At 50.7% G+C, this 16,129-nt stretch overlaps 1 protein-coding gene across 8 annotated transcripts in view; it reads right to left on the bottom strand.

Annotated features, from left to right (window-relative positions):
* Positions 1–321: 321 nt before the first annotated feature.
* RASSF2 (Ras association domain family member 2) overlaps positions 322–16,129 on the bottom strand; it is a 42,244-nt gene continuing 26,436 nt past the window's right edge. For all 8 annotated transcript variants that reach the window (XM_028118653.2, XM_028118640.2, XM_028118639.2 and 5 more), the window contains 9 exons: positions 15,531–15,606; positions 13,434–13,585; positions 11,049–11,137; positions 9,867–10,027; positions 8,932–9,033; positions 7,992–8,043; positions 7,395–7,516; positions 5,814–5,911; positions 322–4,349 (listed from right to left, as the gene is read on the bottom strand). In XM_028118653.2, the coding sequence (XP_027974454.1) occupies positions 4,280–4,349; positions 5,814–5,911; positions 7,395–7,516; positions 7,992–8,043; positions 8,932–9,033; positions 9,867–10,027; positions 11,049–11,137; positions 13,434–13,585; positions 15,531–15,606 (922 nt within the window). In that variant the 3' untranslated portion in view covers positions 322–4,279. The remainder of the gene's footprint in view (positions 4,350–5,813; positions 5,912–7,394; positions 7,517–7,991; positions 8,044–8,931; positions 9,034–9,866; positions 10,028–11,048; positions 11,138–13,433; positions 13,586–15,530; positions 15,607–16,129) is intronic.

The following is a 16,129-nucleotide window of genomic DNA, read 5'->3' as shown; positions in this document are numbered from 1 at the left end:
TTCACGAATTGGCCCCAGGATCAAAACAGGCCTGGGGTAGAGTCAGGACGAAATCCAGCCTCAACAAATGGTAGTTCCCAGCTCTTTCCACTACAACATTTGGCTCCGGCGGGACCTGAACTCGAGACTCCTAGGGGACGTTCTCTTTTCACTTCCTATTTGAAATATTACAGCCAAGCCTGAGCCCATTCAAACCATAAACTATTAGGGAAGAAAATCACCTTATTTCCTGGATGTGCCTTCGCCTTCCCATCCCCAGCCCTCCCACGAGGCAGGGCTCCCTGCCCAGCGCACCACACACGGACCCAACCACAGAAGGACTTCTCTTTGAAAAGTGCTTTATTTCAACACAATCTAAGTTGGGTGCATTAAAACATACCAAATGTTACAGACATTTATGGCTCCCTCCTGAGGCCTTGTCAAATTATGTTATGATACCCAGATGTGTCCGTTTACAAGTTCAGAACCAAACATTGAACCAGGTCATGTACCATTGTTGAAGGCAAGTTATGATGAAGAAAATAATACTTCACAAAGCTAACACAAGTGGGGAAAACCTGAAGAAACACTAGCAGTAGCACACCAGAAGTCATCAGCCTGGGAAGCAGGGAAGGCTCCAAGGGCAAACTGAGGCTTTCCCTTCCCAGCTTGTCCACATCTTGTGCTTGGTTCAAACACAGGGGGCGCTGTAACCTCCCGTGGCAGGGTAAACGCTTTCAGTTCTGCCTGAAAGAAGGGGGTGCCACATTCATCTGTATCTCTGCCTCTCTCTCAGAGATCATTTCTCATCTCACCTGACTCAAGCAAGACTTTGTGTCAAACAACTTAAGTAGCAACTCAAAAATGTGTGCTGCGGCCTCAAGGATGCTGGAGACCTCCCCTGCTTGCTATCTCAGCCCCCACATCATGGTTTGGCCCCGAGACCCTGAAATTCCCTCGCTTATAGAAAATTTCTCTCTTGGCGATATATCTATGACATCATATTCTCCATGCTATGGAGCTTGGCGGGTTTTGTTTTGTTTTGTTTTGGTTTTTGGTGGGGGTGGGGGTGGGGAGAAGAGAGCTTTTCTTAAGGGAGTTTCTTGCCCTACTGGGACCCATCGCTCCTCTTTGCTCCCGACTCTGAAATAACCACCCAACCCTGCAGAAAAGAATCTGTGCCAAGATGTTTTGCATCAGAAAACAGATTTGTGTGTGTGTCGTTTTATTTCAAAGTCTTATCTACAATGGTGTTAAGATGCCTTTATCTGTCTCCAGGAGAAAGTCTTGTTTTCTTTCTGGTAGGGAGGAGGGAAGAGTGCAAATATTTCTCCTTGAAGTCTCAGACCAAAACCTCAGCTTTTGGTCCCGGCGTTTTTCTCACAGGTGGGTGGCTAATCTGAGCTCCTCCCTTCCTCAACCTCACTTAGAATTCAAGTCCATCGGCCTAGAGCCCAGTGCACACATTCCTCACCAGCCCGCATAGGCAAGCTTGCTGTTTGTGCTTCTCAGTCCCTCCCCAAGATACCCCCCCATTTAACTCATCACCTGCCCACTCATGTGATCACTGAAAATGTGACCTTGTGCTTAATTCCACCATCACCTGGGGGAACGGACCCCCTTCCCAGCCATATGGACTCAGGTTTTTCCTTCATTTGAAGGAAATGTTCACCTTGTAACAAAAGCCCCTAGAAAAAGAAAGTCAGATGTGGCTATCCTGCTTTTCACAAGTTAGGAAAAAAAACCTATAAATTGGCCTTTTGTTCTTCACATGATTTCAGGTTCATTGCACGCAATTACAAAAACCCACACAAATCAGTAGAGGAATTCAAAGCTGCAAAGCCATGTGATACCAGTGAGAAAATCCGGCTCCACACTGCGGAGAAGTGTCTCTGTTTCAGGCGCTTTATTTCAAAGGACCTTTCCAAAATTCCTGATCGGGCTACTAGGACGTGAGAGACGATCTCTAAACAGGGTGGGCCAAAATGGAAAAGTAGGGCCCACGGTAAGTGGGATGCATCCTGTAAGATGTGATTTCCCCTGACTTCTACCCTGACCGCCCCCCCACAATCTTTAAGAAACCAGGTCTACCTTAGTATCACTTTCTCAGAAAGGAAGCTGGCAAACCTAACGTCTTGCAACATTTCCATATTTAAACTATCGTAATGCTAGTGCAAATCAAAGAGAACTTTTATAAATGAGAAATCGCTGTCCAACAAGTTAGTGGTTAGTAATTTGCTCTGTGGAAATTTTTCTGCCTAGCCCACCAAGGAGAATGACTGGGGTCAACACAGGCTTTAACATTCAAAATAAAAGCAACTGGAAGAGAAGTTTCTTAAGTCATCTCAAATGCAAAACTCAGGAAGTGTGTTTGCATTCACAAACCCGCTCTTTCCCATCTGTAACAAAGGAAGCCTCTCCCCCCTGCCCCCGGCTTTTCTGTGCATTTTGCAGCGGCCCACCGAGGTGTATGATTGAGACTAAAGCCTCCGGATTTCCAGTCCACGCCCCGTAGGGCTGGTGGCACTGTCCCCGAAGAGGAGGTCGCCTTGCTAAGAGACCCCCGGCAAAATGCCAGGTGGCAAAACGCCATCTTTGTGAAAGTCAACAATAAGACCACAGCTGCAAGCCCTCTAAAGAGGCCACGGAAGCCACAGAGGGGAACAGGAGGCAGGAGGGGGCAGGAACGGCTTCACTGCAAACATCCATCTTCCTTGCGGACACCGGCCAATGGCCCTCCTTCCACCAACTGCCCAGCTCCCCAAACCTTTCTTGGAGAGGAGGTGAAGAGATGGGGAGACCCTCCCTCATCAAGGCTGAGACACCTGCTGTTAGGAGCTCCGGGCCCTCAGCCGGCTCCCTGAGGCCCCGGGAGAAGCCCAACCAGCCTCTCCTGCCTACCTGCCATGCACCTGCTCCAAGCATCTGTCCTTCTTCAAACTGTTATCAGCCACACTGGTGCCCAGCTACCCAGCGGTCTTCCTGACAGGAGCCACAGGGGACAGACTGTCCCACCCTTTCCCCCCACTGGGATCTGTTCTAAAGATCACCCAGGTGGCTGCTCAGAGAAGCTGAAAGAGAAGCTCCACTCTCCCTATGCACCTTCACAGGGAAGCCCAAAGAGCTTCCCTGAGCCCCACACTCGGCCAGTAGAAGGGTCTCCTCATAATTGGAGTCCATCTCCGTGCATGAGGGAAGGGCAACTTGAAAGAATCCTGTGGTTGGAAAGGAGAAAGCCTTGACCTCAAACACATGGCCTCAGCTCCAAGTGCAGGAGGGGCCTTGATGATGGGACATGGGCTGGCCTCCCAGGCATCTGTCACTTCTGCAAGGAGCTTCTGTGGTTCTCTAAAGAGGGAAACTCTGGTCACCACCCCAGGACAAGGCCAGGCCCAGGCCACACTAGTCAGTCGGCCATGTATAAACCCATGACACCCTTCCTTCAACTCAAGGAGGCACCAAAGAGTTGGGGCTGGCTTCCATGGCATGGGGTTGGCATGCTGAGTGAAACATCAGGCTCCTCTCCTGTCTCCTAGACATGGCCATGGAGGTGAGGACAGAGGCAGAATCCACATAGATCACATACGTCTTTGTTATTTTAAACAATCAGAGTTTCCAGTGTAAAAACTTGTGGGCTTATTGCATCTACCCCACAGATGATTCATCTTTCTCTTTCCATCCAACCTTCCCCAAGGGCATGGGGCTGTTAGTTTGTTAATTTCCAATGCCCAGTCCTTCTAGATGTACAGGGAGAATCCCCACCGATATATAAATACCCCAAATGGAGAGCTCGCGGAGTCCCCTTCCCTTCCAAACATGTGTGGCTGCTTCCTGGCCCTTGAGGGAAGACATCAACTTCAACCCCTCAGATCGGTGACTCCTCTGATGTTCCTGCCCTCGAGCAGTGCACCTGCAAGCCCCCATGGCGCTGGTGCTGGTGGCTCGGAATTCAGTTCCATGTGAATATCAGGTAGGCACGTGGATATGTACCATGTGTGCAAACACGCTTACATGTGCATGCGTGTGCTCATGTGCGTGCACACACACACATTTTGGGTCCTTATAACAAAATTCAGAAGTCCTTGTGAGGGAAAGAAAGGAGTGGAGCGTGGGGATCCAGGGATGGGGAGCTGTCTGCAGGCTTCTCCATTCTGCTCCGGGCAACAGATGGTGGCTCTCGGCGGGAGCTGGAGAGGTCTGTATCTACATGTTTCCATGGAAGACAGGTACCCAGCTTCCTGTGCGTCTTCTCCTGTCAGCGGCCGCCCCTGTGGTGTCTGGATCCCCTCCTCCGTGTGGCTCAGATTGTTGCTGGGGTCTCGGCCATCTCCTCCAGCCTCTGCCGGATCATTAGCCGGAGCACGGTGTACCTGGGGACAGGAAGAGCCATGATGGGCAGCAGAAAACAACACACGCCTCCTCTTGATCTTCCCCCACCGCCCGGGGCCCAGGCGCCACCTATCGGTGCCTTCGCTTCTAACACTGGCCCAGCCGTCAGCCGCCTTGTGGCTCGTGTTCGTTTCCACACCCGGATGAGAGGTACTGAGCAGACCCAATCCAAACTAGAGGATTTGACGACCGTTAGAAACTCTGGCCAAAGAAGGACCGGAGGGCGAAACAGACAGCACCACCCGGAAGGATTGCATGAACCGAGCGCTTACTATGCCCAAGGCACCGCGACACAGTAAGTAGCACGGGGTCCTCACCGGGGCTGGACCATCTGAAATTGCCGTTCTTTGACCATCGTGAGGGGCCTACAAAAATGGCAGCTTCATATGGTTCAAGCTGATATCAGTCCCTGCGTGTTGCAGAACAGACCACAGCGACTACCAAGCGTGGGGGTGCACGGCTTGACGAGCGCCTGTCTCCACCCCTTCCCTGAACTGAGCCAGCGCAGAAGCTGCAGTGCGAACCTCTGTGCGGGGCTCAGGGGGCCACTCCTGATGGCCAGGGCTTTGCACCGCCTGGCACAAGCTCTCTTTAAAGTTTGGCGCGTTGCAAGTGTTCAGTAAATGTCAACTGCTTTCATACTAGCGATCATCATTGCCAAAGCAAATGGAGCATCGGCGCTATTCCCCAGGGGCAGAAATCAATCAATCGTTTGGCTGTATCCCGGAAAAGCAGTCCACTTTATGACTAAACACGGCAACAACAACAACAAAAATCATAAAATTCTCCCCAGCGAAATAGGGTGAAATAGGTGAAGGGGATTAGGAGGTACAAACTTCCAGTTGTAAAATAAAAAGTCACAGGGATGAAAAGTGGAGCGTCAGGAATAGAGTCAGTAAACTGTAATAACATTGGATGGTGACAGATGGGGACTACGCTTATCATGGTGAGCACTGAATAATGTATAGAATTGTTGGATCGCTGTGCCAGACGCCTGAAACAAATATAATACTGTATGTCAACTACACTTCAATCATAAGTTAAAAAAAAAAATAATCCTCGCCAGAGAGAGGCTTTACTGGACGTTTCAAGCCAAGTGTAATTTCCAGAAGAGAAATGTTAAAGAAGGGAGAAGGGTAGGAGGAAAGGATTTCAGAGGTAGGTTGCTTAGACTACTTTCCACTGCTAAGACAACCTTCCTGAAATCCCCTGAACATTTTTATGTCCCACATCAAAATGAGAAGCTGACACAGGAAGCAAAGAGACCAACACACTTAAGCTTTGCGTCCCCATCCACATTTGTCACAGGAAGCCCCCGGAAGAAGGTCCACGGCACCCAGGCCCACACAGCCGCTCAGCATCGTCCCTGCGAGACACCCGAACAGACAGCCGGCTCCCTGAGGCCCCGGGATAAGCCCAACCAGCCGCCCTGGGGGCACGCGTACTTGCGCATCAGCTTCTTGACTTCCCGATCTTCTTCCTCTTGGAGCTTCTGGATGAAGCTTTTTAGGACGGGCATCTCAAACTTTATGTACTGGGCCACCTGGGGAGGAAGAAGTCAGTCTGGGGTGCATGCACGCCCCCTTCCCAACCATATTCCAATTCCCTTTGGTGTCTCTCTCATGTAAGGCACAAAGGCACGGGAAACCTATTTCTGCACTGATCCAGGATTTCTTTAAAAGCAATAGCCAAGCCTCATTCTTCTCGAGGCTGCCATAGAGTTTGCGGTGAAGATCACTCCCTATCCGTGACACATATCTCAGAACTTCTCATCTCTCGTCCCATGTATCCAGTGCACAACAAGGTGATTATCAAACATGGAAAAGCACTCTCTCGGTGCAGTGATGCAGAGAACACCTGAACCCACAATATTCAATAAACCTCTCTGTTCTCCCCTAAGCAGACTTAGGGAACCATGGCTCAGGACGATGACTTGCATCTGGAGTCTCAAGCGGGCATCCAAATGAGAACTTGCTCCGGAGAGGCTGTGTGGGGTGAGGGTGGTGGCCCCCAGGTGAACTGAAGTTCAACAGCCGTCCCCCCTCCTCCACAAGAATCCCCACCCTACTCAATCAACTCTTTTCCATGGGAAAAGCCTATTAATATCGAGCTGCTATTATATTTATGACTTGCTTTGGTCAATGGAATGTGTGTGGACACGATATAAGGTACATTTGAGTGCAGGCTTCCAATGAGCTTACGAGGTTTGGCCTAGCATCTTGCACTCCCGGGATCTGCCATGGGACGTGTACCCCAGGGAGCCACTACCCCTCACGCCTGGGTCTCTGTATGAGACATGCAGTGCACACCTGCACTCAACCCCCAACCTGGAGCAGAGCTGTGACTACCAGCCTGCAGCCTCCTGAGCAAGTGAACGTTTGCTGTTGCAAGCAGCTAGGATTTGGAGATGTTTGTTACTGTAAGCAAAAGCTGACTAACATGTAAGATAAGGTAAAATCACTGCAAACAGCTTGAAGTTGCTAAGAGAGGTCTGCAGAAACTTCTCAGCCCATACAGTACCCTAGAAAGGCTGAAGACATTTACTCTATGTAAACCACTTTGTGCCTGAGCATTCCCCCCAACAAATCCCCCAGGAGGTACCCTCTGCCTAGCCTCTGTGCTCATTCTCCCTGCCTCATGACCATTCCTGCTTCAAGAAAACCTGGTATTTAAAAAAAAAAAATTAAGAAAAACATCAAAAAAATTTTTTAAATCTTTTATTAAAAATAAAATAAATAAAATTTTAAAATAAAATAAATTTTAAAATAAAAAATAAATCCAATTATTAAAATAAAATAAAATATTTAAATTTCAAATTTTAAAAAATTTGAAATTAAAAAAATAATAAAAAATAAAATTTTAATTTAATTTAATTTAAAAAAGAAGAAGAAAACCTGGTATTGAGGAATGGCAGCAAAACGGGACATGGTCCTCGGCCAGAAAGTCAAGCTATACCCCAGTTGCTGGTAACCCAACCAAATCTCCACCCTCCTGAGGAGAGACCGCCCTACTGAAAGGGGACTCACATCGTAGGTGACTTCCTCCACCTGGTCCTTCTCCATAAGAAACACTTTGGAGACTTGCTCACACGGTCCCTGGAGGATTCGGGCAACCAGAGGGTAATCGGTGTTCTTTAGCTTCTGTTTCTCTGGAACAACACCCAACAAGGAACAGCCCTGAGTTTGGCCCTGAGGCCTTTCTCACCATAAGTAGTGGCCAACTCGGGGGCCCAAATGGCCCGGGCACCTTAGAAGATGCAGCCAGGTAAGTCAGGAGACTGAATTGTGAATGAACAATTCTGGTTCAAAGCAACCATTCCCTCCCCGCTCTCCCTGACAAAACGACCATGCTCCAAACCCTTTGGAAGATGCTGTGTTGGAGGAATTGGTTTTATCTACCTCTCAAGGAAATCCGGTTGCCTTTTAAATAAGCAGTTAGGTTCTAGACTACATATGGCATTTCCCAGTGGACTCAGCCAGTGACCCCACCAGCCTCGGAGGCGAACAACATTTGAAAGTTTCCAAAGGCCAAACAACAAGCAAATGAGGCAGAGGTCTTGTTTTTACACTTGCTGTTTTGAGTGAAGTAAACATTTTCAAGTACACTGTGTTTTTCAGACTTACCACCGCTGGTATGGACCACATACAAAGCAAACTCCTCTGCGGAATTCTCGATCTGAATCAGAAACAAGAGATGCTTGAAGAAAGCACATATTTACATATCCCAACTCTGAGCCATTCCTCCTTGAACGCTGCAAAGCTAAATGGATGTTCGGCGCTTCTGAGGGGGAGCTATTTCTCTCTAGCTCTCAGAGGGGATGAGGAGAGGGGGCAGGCAGGTAACTTTATCAGTAACAGTCCATAAGAAGGACTAACATTCCTTGCACCCTGACAAGCACCATGCCACACGCTCTGCACACGTTAACTTATCTATATACTCCCGTCAGCCCCTTAAGGGGGGTCCTGTGAACCCTCATTTTACAGAAGACAAAGCAGAAGCACAGGGAGCTTAAGTCACTAGCTCGGCTCCTCCAATCAGCGGGTGATGGCTGGGGATTTGAACCCAGAGGACACCAGCTGACACTGGCCCCAGTGAAAAACAGGGATCCATGTCTCCAAAAGATTTCTTATAAAGGGATTGTGGGAGACCTACAGAGTAACGGAACTTTAAGGACTCATGCCCTAGAACTTGCACGTGTATTGAAGCTCATTTTTCAGAGTAGGTTCCCCAAATGTGTTTCAGAAGTCAGTCTGTGCCTGGGGTCTGAGGTCTGTGCCTGGGGACTGGGGTCTGGGGGCCGGAGCTCCTCAGAATTCAGCGGCACCAGAATCGCCTGCCAGTTGCTGAGCAGGTTCCCTGGCCTTCGGGCTTCAGATTCAGCAGGTCTGATTCAGGGCTGGGGCCTGGGAAGCTGCTTTGCGAACAAGCTCCCATGGGATGCTGATGCCATGGGGTTGGAAGACCCTGAGCCCCGCGGCCCAGCGCGCCTCCCCTCCCCCCGCTTACTGCACACCCTCCATGGTCCCCCTTCCCACTCCGGGGCCAGTCCGCGTGGGAACTTGCCTTGAATTTGTTGAGCAGCAGCTTCAGGACCTGTGGGGTGGTCATGGTGCTGTTGATGCGGACGTTAGTGACCGAGCCATAGGCCGGCGTGAACACCGATGTCTGTCAATAGAGGGGCCCGGCTCACGGTGGCCGTGGGGACAAGAACTGGGCCCTAAAACCCAGGTGTCCCCCAGCCCCGTGACCTGGGGTAAAGAGCACAGTGACAAGGGCACTCACCCCGTGCACCCTGAGCCCCGCCCCCCCGCAGCAGCCTGGCAGACGATGGCTTTGAGGTCAACACAGGCAGCCCTGGGCTGTGCCTAACTCTGGAGCTCGTCTCCCACCCACCGTCCCCATGGGAGGCTGGAGGGGTCTGAGCTGGGCAAGTGGCAGGTTGGGGGAGGGGGAGGGGCCCAGATAAGGAAGGCCCTCTCTCCAGAGAAAACGTGCGCAAGGCCCCTTCCACTGTGACTTCAACGCAAGGTCTCTGACCCCTCTCCCGTGATGCACTTGCTTCTGGGGCTGGATTCGGACCAGGCAGCGGGAGGCAAGGAGGGTCAGCTAATGGGGAGGGGCAGGTAGTGCACGGATGCCCCCTGATTTGCATCCCGCAGCCCTGCTTCAGGGGGCAGCACTCAGCTCACAGGAAAGTGAGACCACGCAGCAGCCGCAGCAGCCGGTGTAGGAAGAGGGTGTCGTGTTGACTTCCCAGGGAAGGGGGCCGGCTCTGGTGTTCGTGGTGTCATCTCACCCACCCCCCCAGGCGGGGCTCCTGATCCAGGGTCCCTCATCCCTCCCAGAGCCGGCAGAGCCTGCAGCCCACCCAGGACCCAAAGACAGAACGGCAAACACTTGGCTTCCCACTTGTCTGTAGCCTTGAGGCAGCCGCTGCCCAAGAAGAGGCCTTATTCACTCGGGACTAACCCCTGCCCCCTACCCCCCATCCTCTCTACCTTGTGGTTGTAGAAATGGCCATTGATGGAGAAGCGGTGGCGTCTGATTCGCCTCTGGTCACTGGGTGTCCTCACGTTGCCACGGCGACGCACCCCAACATCACTGCGTGTGCGCATCAGCTGTGGGGTGTCTTCCTGCAGGGGCTTGAGGCCCCTGGAGTCTAAGAGGGAAGGGAGAGATGAGCTCTGTCGGCCTGGCCCGGGGATGTGGCAGTTTGCACACAGTACCCTCTTTGTGGCCAAGGCTACGGTACCCACTGCCGCCTCCCCCGAAATACGTTTCATCCAAACAGTATTTCCTGCCGGGGGGAAAAACACATGGCATAATTTACTGAGAAGCAATACAGTGACAAGATTCCAGAGCAGAGACTTGAGAGCCAGATTCCCAGGGCCAAATCCCAGCCCCACCATTGCTATGTTTCACTAACCCCTCCATGCCTCAGTTCCCTCATCTATAAAATGGGCATAATAATAGCACCCACATCACAGGACTGTTGTGAGGGTTTACTGAATTAATTCACGCAAAGCATTTAGAAGAGTGCTTGGCACAGCAGAAGCGTGACATAAGGACTTGCAAGATACTGCCATCTGACAGTATCTATCAAAATTACAAACGCACATAGCCTCAGACCCAGAAATTCCACTTAAAAAAATCCTACAGACACTGACAAATGTGTGAAATGGCACGTGTCCAGGGCCACTAACTGCTGTTTGTCACAGCAAAAGACTGGAATGACTTCAATGTCCATCAGTGAGGAGTGATTCAGCTATCATTTCTCCACCCAGTGGAATACAGCAAAGCCGGGTAAGAATGCCGAAGTTCTTTACGGATTTGTGTGGGACAGTCCTCAAAACAAACTAATAGAAACAGGGATATACAAAATGTTACCACTTATGTAAAAAGGGGAAGAAAAGAAATGACCTCCAACCATAAAGGTATGTTGCTGTGTATTTGCTTGTATCTGTCTAGAAGACCTCAGAAAGAATGCCTTCGAGTATTTTCTAGGGAGGGAACCCCTATGGTGGGTAGACGAAATGGGGAACTTCTGATAGTCTCCTTTGAATACTCCTCGAATCTTGAACCACATGAATTTTATTTATTCAATTTACAGCATCTAGATCACATCAGTCTTCACATAGGTGAGTCCAAAGCGGGACACTTCCCACCACACATGTGTGTACCTGTGGGGCTCGGTGTCTGCTCATTCTCGGGCGGGGCGTCCACTTCTGAGATCTGAATGTTGGGCATGGTGAGGGGCTTCAGGATGGTGCTGGGGAGATAGAACACAAAAGGGAGACTGGTTCAGCCTCTGCAGGGGGACCCTCCCTCTCCTGCAAGAGGAGCACCTGGCCTGTGCTAGGCTGGGGACAAGCACACCCCCGTGGAGGCGGCCCGTGCGGAGCGTCCCATGAGGCTGGCCCCGCTCCAGGGCTGAGCACAGGGTGGGGAGGGGGTATTCTGGAGGAGAAGATGCTCTTTCCCAGCATCTGCAGGAACACAAGCACCCACTTCATCAAGCCCGGGATGGAGAACACCAAAGGACAAAATCTGGGCGTTGTGTGCACTGAGTTTCTGAGCATGTACAGGTTCAAATAGCTCTCACAATGGACATTTGTTTCTCCAGACAAGATTCCAGTTCAGATCCTTTCCTGTTGGAGGAGTAACTCAGAAATTGCTTCTGGCATCTAAAGGAATGGAAGTCATAGGTCAGAGCAGCGTTGGAAGGACCACTGATGATAGTGTTCTTGGGGTTGCTGGACAGGACGCTCAGCCAAGTTGGACCCCACGCAGCCAGTCTGAGCAGAGTCCCGAATAACTGGCCAAAGACTCCCTTATAAGCCCAAAAGGATAATGACAGCAGCTCAGAGATGCACACCCAAAATCAACAGGAGATTTGACCAGAAAGAAAAATCATATTTAACCAGTTAGGACCATCCCATAGTGAGAAGAGCGTGGGCTCCCTGGGACCCAGTAGAGATGGGACTTACAGTCCAGAGAGGGCAGTTTTAAGGGAAGACAATAAAAGCTGAAAATCTGAAAGAACGTCCCACTGTGGTCTAACTCTGGACTTCTGACCCCAGCCTCGAACTGGTCAGAGCTGCTCAGGAGTGGTGAGTGCCTGGCGCTCCCAGCGACCACAGCCCACTCCCTCACTGAAGCAGAAACTGGTCTCAGCCAACTTCTTACCCCAGTGGCCCAGGTATTCACTTTATTCTAGCCAGCACTGGGGATAACCTTAGTTACCGTTCCTGACAACCCTCTCAAGAGCCCTGGCAGGTTTCAAGAACCAACCAAGACCGGCTTGATGTTGGGAATGGAGGTGAAACGAGCGAGCCGAGTGAAGGACCCTTTAGCAGGCTCAGCCAAAAATCACGCCGTCGGATGGCATTCTAAAAATTCTCTCACGTAGGGGACGGAATGGAGCAGAATCAGGCGTCGTCGGGATGCGGCTGGGGAAAGGGTTTGGCCCACAGGAAATCCAAGATGTCCAAAGGGCTGAAATAGAGCATGAAACCAGCCAAGGAGATGAAGCCAGAGAACCTTGACCAGACATCCCAGCGTCTGATGGGATGGGCAAGGACTTCCCTCCTAAAATTCCCCGGGAAAGAAAGCAGATCAGCGTTTGGCCACAATGTAGGTGTCTCTCAACTTTAGAGAGAGATGGATTTGGCTGCGGAGTTTTAACAGAACGTCCAGTGTGTCCAACGGAGAGGGCTTGGTTCTGGCTGAAAGCAGAAAACACATCACTGTGGTTTCGGCTGAGACGTCAGCACACGCTACCCACACTCTGGCCTTGCAGCACCCACAAGTTTTGAGACGGAACACGGCTGGTCAGTCACTTGATACCAAGAACCAGAGTCCCGGAAGGAAGTCCCAGCAGAGGGCGGGCATGTCTACAAGCACTTGGCTACTCAGCTGGTAGCAGAGGGAGGCGGACAAATAGGCATGGGCTTCGCAGACCTTCCAGTGGGACCCCGGAGGAAGGAGCCTCCCAGACTGCTGACTGTCACACGGTCACCCAGCTCCGGGTGTGGCCTGAAGGAAGCAGCCCCCTAGCTGACCTCGTGGGAGTGGCTTGGACACAGCCTGATGTTCCTTTCCTTCTTCCAGGTTCCCCCAAGTCATGGAGAGCTTTGGAGAGAAGGTTTGAGCCCTTGGTGTCTCCAGAGCAGGGTCATTCTATGAGGAGTGGTCCCCATGGGGAAGTGCTGGGGCACCAGGCGTCGCATCAGAAATCTGCAGGCTAGGCCCAGCTCGTCACAAGCGATACCCCTCAGAGACTCAGGAATTCTCCATGAGGGAGGACACACGGCAACCAGACTTTGGCGTTTCTCCCCTCTGACTCTCACCCAGTGATGTGGTGACAGGCACGGTGACCCCATCACACCAACATCTGCTCCTTCCTCCTCCCCCTGAGCCCAGAACAGGGGCGCAGGGCAGGTGGGGAGAATGGGAGCTGGAGTCAAGGCTTGCTGGAAGAAGGTGGCATTTATCTGCTCAAGAGCGCTTAAGAACAGAACCCCCAGACACTCCCGGTCACCACATTCCCATCTCTCCTCACTCACCCCTGAGCCCCCAAGTTACAGCCAGAGTGCCAGGAAGAGGAGGATGGCGGAGGGCGGATGCGCTCGTTGTCATCCTGCATCTGCAGACGGATGGGCCGGCGCAGCCCCCAGGAGATGTTCAGCAGCCCCTCCACGATGAACTCATCTTCCTCCTGCCCACAAAGCAATTGGCACGGTGAGCCAGACCAGAAAACCCCGCAGAGGCCAGCAACACTCCGGGGGACGACGGACAGCGCCCTCGATGGGCCCTGGCTGGGCGCACCCAAGTTACACCTGCACCCCAGCCTCGAGACACACCCCACCACAAGCTACGCCCTGAAGACGACCTCACAGGTCAACCCAAAAGTTGCCTCAAAACTCAAGTACATGTGTGTAAATGATAAAAATGGGTTTTTTTTTTTTTATACTTTAAAGAAAGAAGAAGACATCTCTTAGAGTAACTGAGACGAGCCTTACTAACAGAAGCCAGAGCTAGATTCTTGAATTAGCTACTTTCCCCTCCCCTACCACAGAAAGTCTTTAGCTATAACATATGTTTAGCAACCTGACCTGCTGGTTGAAGGAGATTTAAAGTAACATTTCCCCAAGTTTATTCTACCGAATACTAGCGCCTCTCGCAGGTCAACCGGTTACCTTAAAAAGGGTGTCGGGATATCATGAGTTGGGAGATGATATGTCAATCAGACTTCTTACCAGCAGAACTTCCCAGAGCTTTTAATTAGCTAATGTGCTACATTGCGGCTCTCCAAGAGGTGAATTAATCCTCCGATAATTCCAAATTTATACTCAAGGGTTGTTGACTGCTAACAAGTTAACCATCAGACCCTTCTAAGGGCTTCGGCGTGTTTTGTCTCAAAGAACTGAGTCTCATTTATTATGAGTCTCTATTTAATCATAGAGCACTCTGAGAATTTATTCTCTAAGACGCACCGCAGAAAACCTGTCCAAGGACCAAAATCTTGTGAATGGCCCAGCCACTCACTAGAAGCTTTAAGGACAATGCCTAAAAGGGTCAGGCCTTCTTTCTCAAGTCTCAGAAAACCCCACAGCTGTCAGACCTGGGCCACGGCCATGTCTTCAGGATGAGCCACATGGATGAGGAGGACACCCGTCCAATGAACAACTGACCCGGATCCCAGGATCATCGCCAGAGAGGAGAGAACAGAAGAAGCAGGAGAGGAGTAGAACAGCTTTCAGGCAGGTGGTGGTCTTGGGGGGAAAGGCTTTATGTAAGAATAAGCTGTACAGAGGGCCTTCTAGCTACCGTTATATTGCATGATTTTAGGACAGGATTTAACCCAAAGTAGGACTTTGCCTACATGGACTGGTTTGAGGGACACAGAAAAAGCCACTGCATCTCACATACTCTCCCCAACCAGCCTGCCTTTGTAGCTGAAATTCTACCATCTGATATCTGTTTCTATGGATTGAATTGCCATGGCTTGATAACCTGAAAATGTGTTTAGAAGGGTATTACACATATCTTATCAGTCTAGAACACTTGAGTATAAATTACTCTACCTGGCTCTTACAAAACTCACCATCTACCTGATAACAGGCTTTACGGAAATGGATACGGGTTGAGTAAGCTAAGATTCGGGCTGGGGGAAGCCGGGTGGAGAGCAAAGCGCGTCCCAAGAAGGCACCCTAGGAAGACCACTGCAGTTGTGGGGAAGGGCCAAGCATTTCCAGGCAGAGCTGATGCGGCTTGCCCAGTTGCTGCAGCAATCAGATGTGGGCCCAGATGTGTAAACACAGAAGACTGAGGAAGTTTCCTGAATTGCCCGAGAAGCAGCAGCCTGCTTGAGCACCATGGGAAAGGGTCAGTTCATGAACGTCCCCCTTTAGAGGACCCCCTCCGAAACAGATGCTAGCCCAGCCTCACATCCATCCCCAGGAATGTCTCTGGAACAGAAAAGCTCATCCTCTTTAGAACAAAATGAGCCTGGGTTCTCCTTCTAAAGAACTCCAGAGACTCCCGCTAACATCCTAAATGAGAGGCCACTCCCAGGGGGCAGGACAGGCAGGGACCTTGAGACCCTGGAGACATGGAGGCAGACTGGGCCGGCCCACGGCCCTTCCCCAGGGACTCCTTACCTCTCGGTGTCGGAGCTGCAAATTCTGGCCTTCGTAGTACAAATTGTAGGTCTTCAGATGCAGGAGAAGTTCATTCCTTAGGGCAAAATACAAAAGGTGTGACATTCTCAGCTGAAGCCACTTGTAATGCACCTGTTCCCTCTTTTCTCACCTCTAACCCGGCCTTCAGCCACCTAAGTCTGCGTGTCTGTCCACTGTCTTTTCTCCCTCACCTCTGCTATGAGTTAGAACAGGACAATCGCTACAGGCTTTCATGAGACTCAGAAACTTCTAGGCTTTTCAGAAAGTCAAAAGGGACAGGTCTGGACCCACTGACTTATAAGTGATAGACATGACCTTATGGTGTGTTTAAAAACTTACAAACTCCCATCAACAGTGGAGAGGATGAATAAAGGGAGCTGTGGTCATACAGTGGAGTATTACGTAGCAACAAGAACATGAATGAGCCACACACAACATGGATGAATCTCACAGACATTGTGTTGAGTAGAAGAAGCCTGACACCAAAGGTCACATATTGTATGATTCCATTTATATAAAGTTCAAAATGGATGTTGGAATTCACGATAGCATTCACCTTGGGGAGCAGTGACCACAAG

Source organism: Eumetopias jubatus, unplaced genomic scaffold (genome assembly GCF_037043125.1).
Source record: "Eumetopias jubatus isolate StellerSeaLion01/CBP00866 unplaced genomic scaffold, mEumJub1_p1.0 scaffold_9, whole genome shotgun sequence".
Taxonomy (NCBI): Eukaryota; Metazoa; Chordata; class Mammalia; order Carnivora; family Otariidae; genus Eumetopias; species Eumetopias jubatus.
The sequence above is the reverse complement of the archived record's forward strand: the minus strand, read 5'-3'. Positions and strand labels throughout refer to the sequence as shown.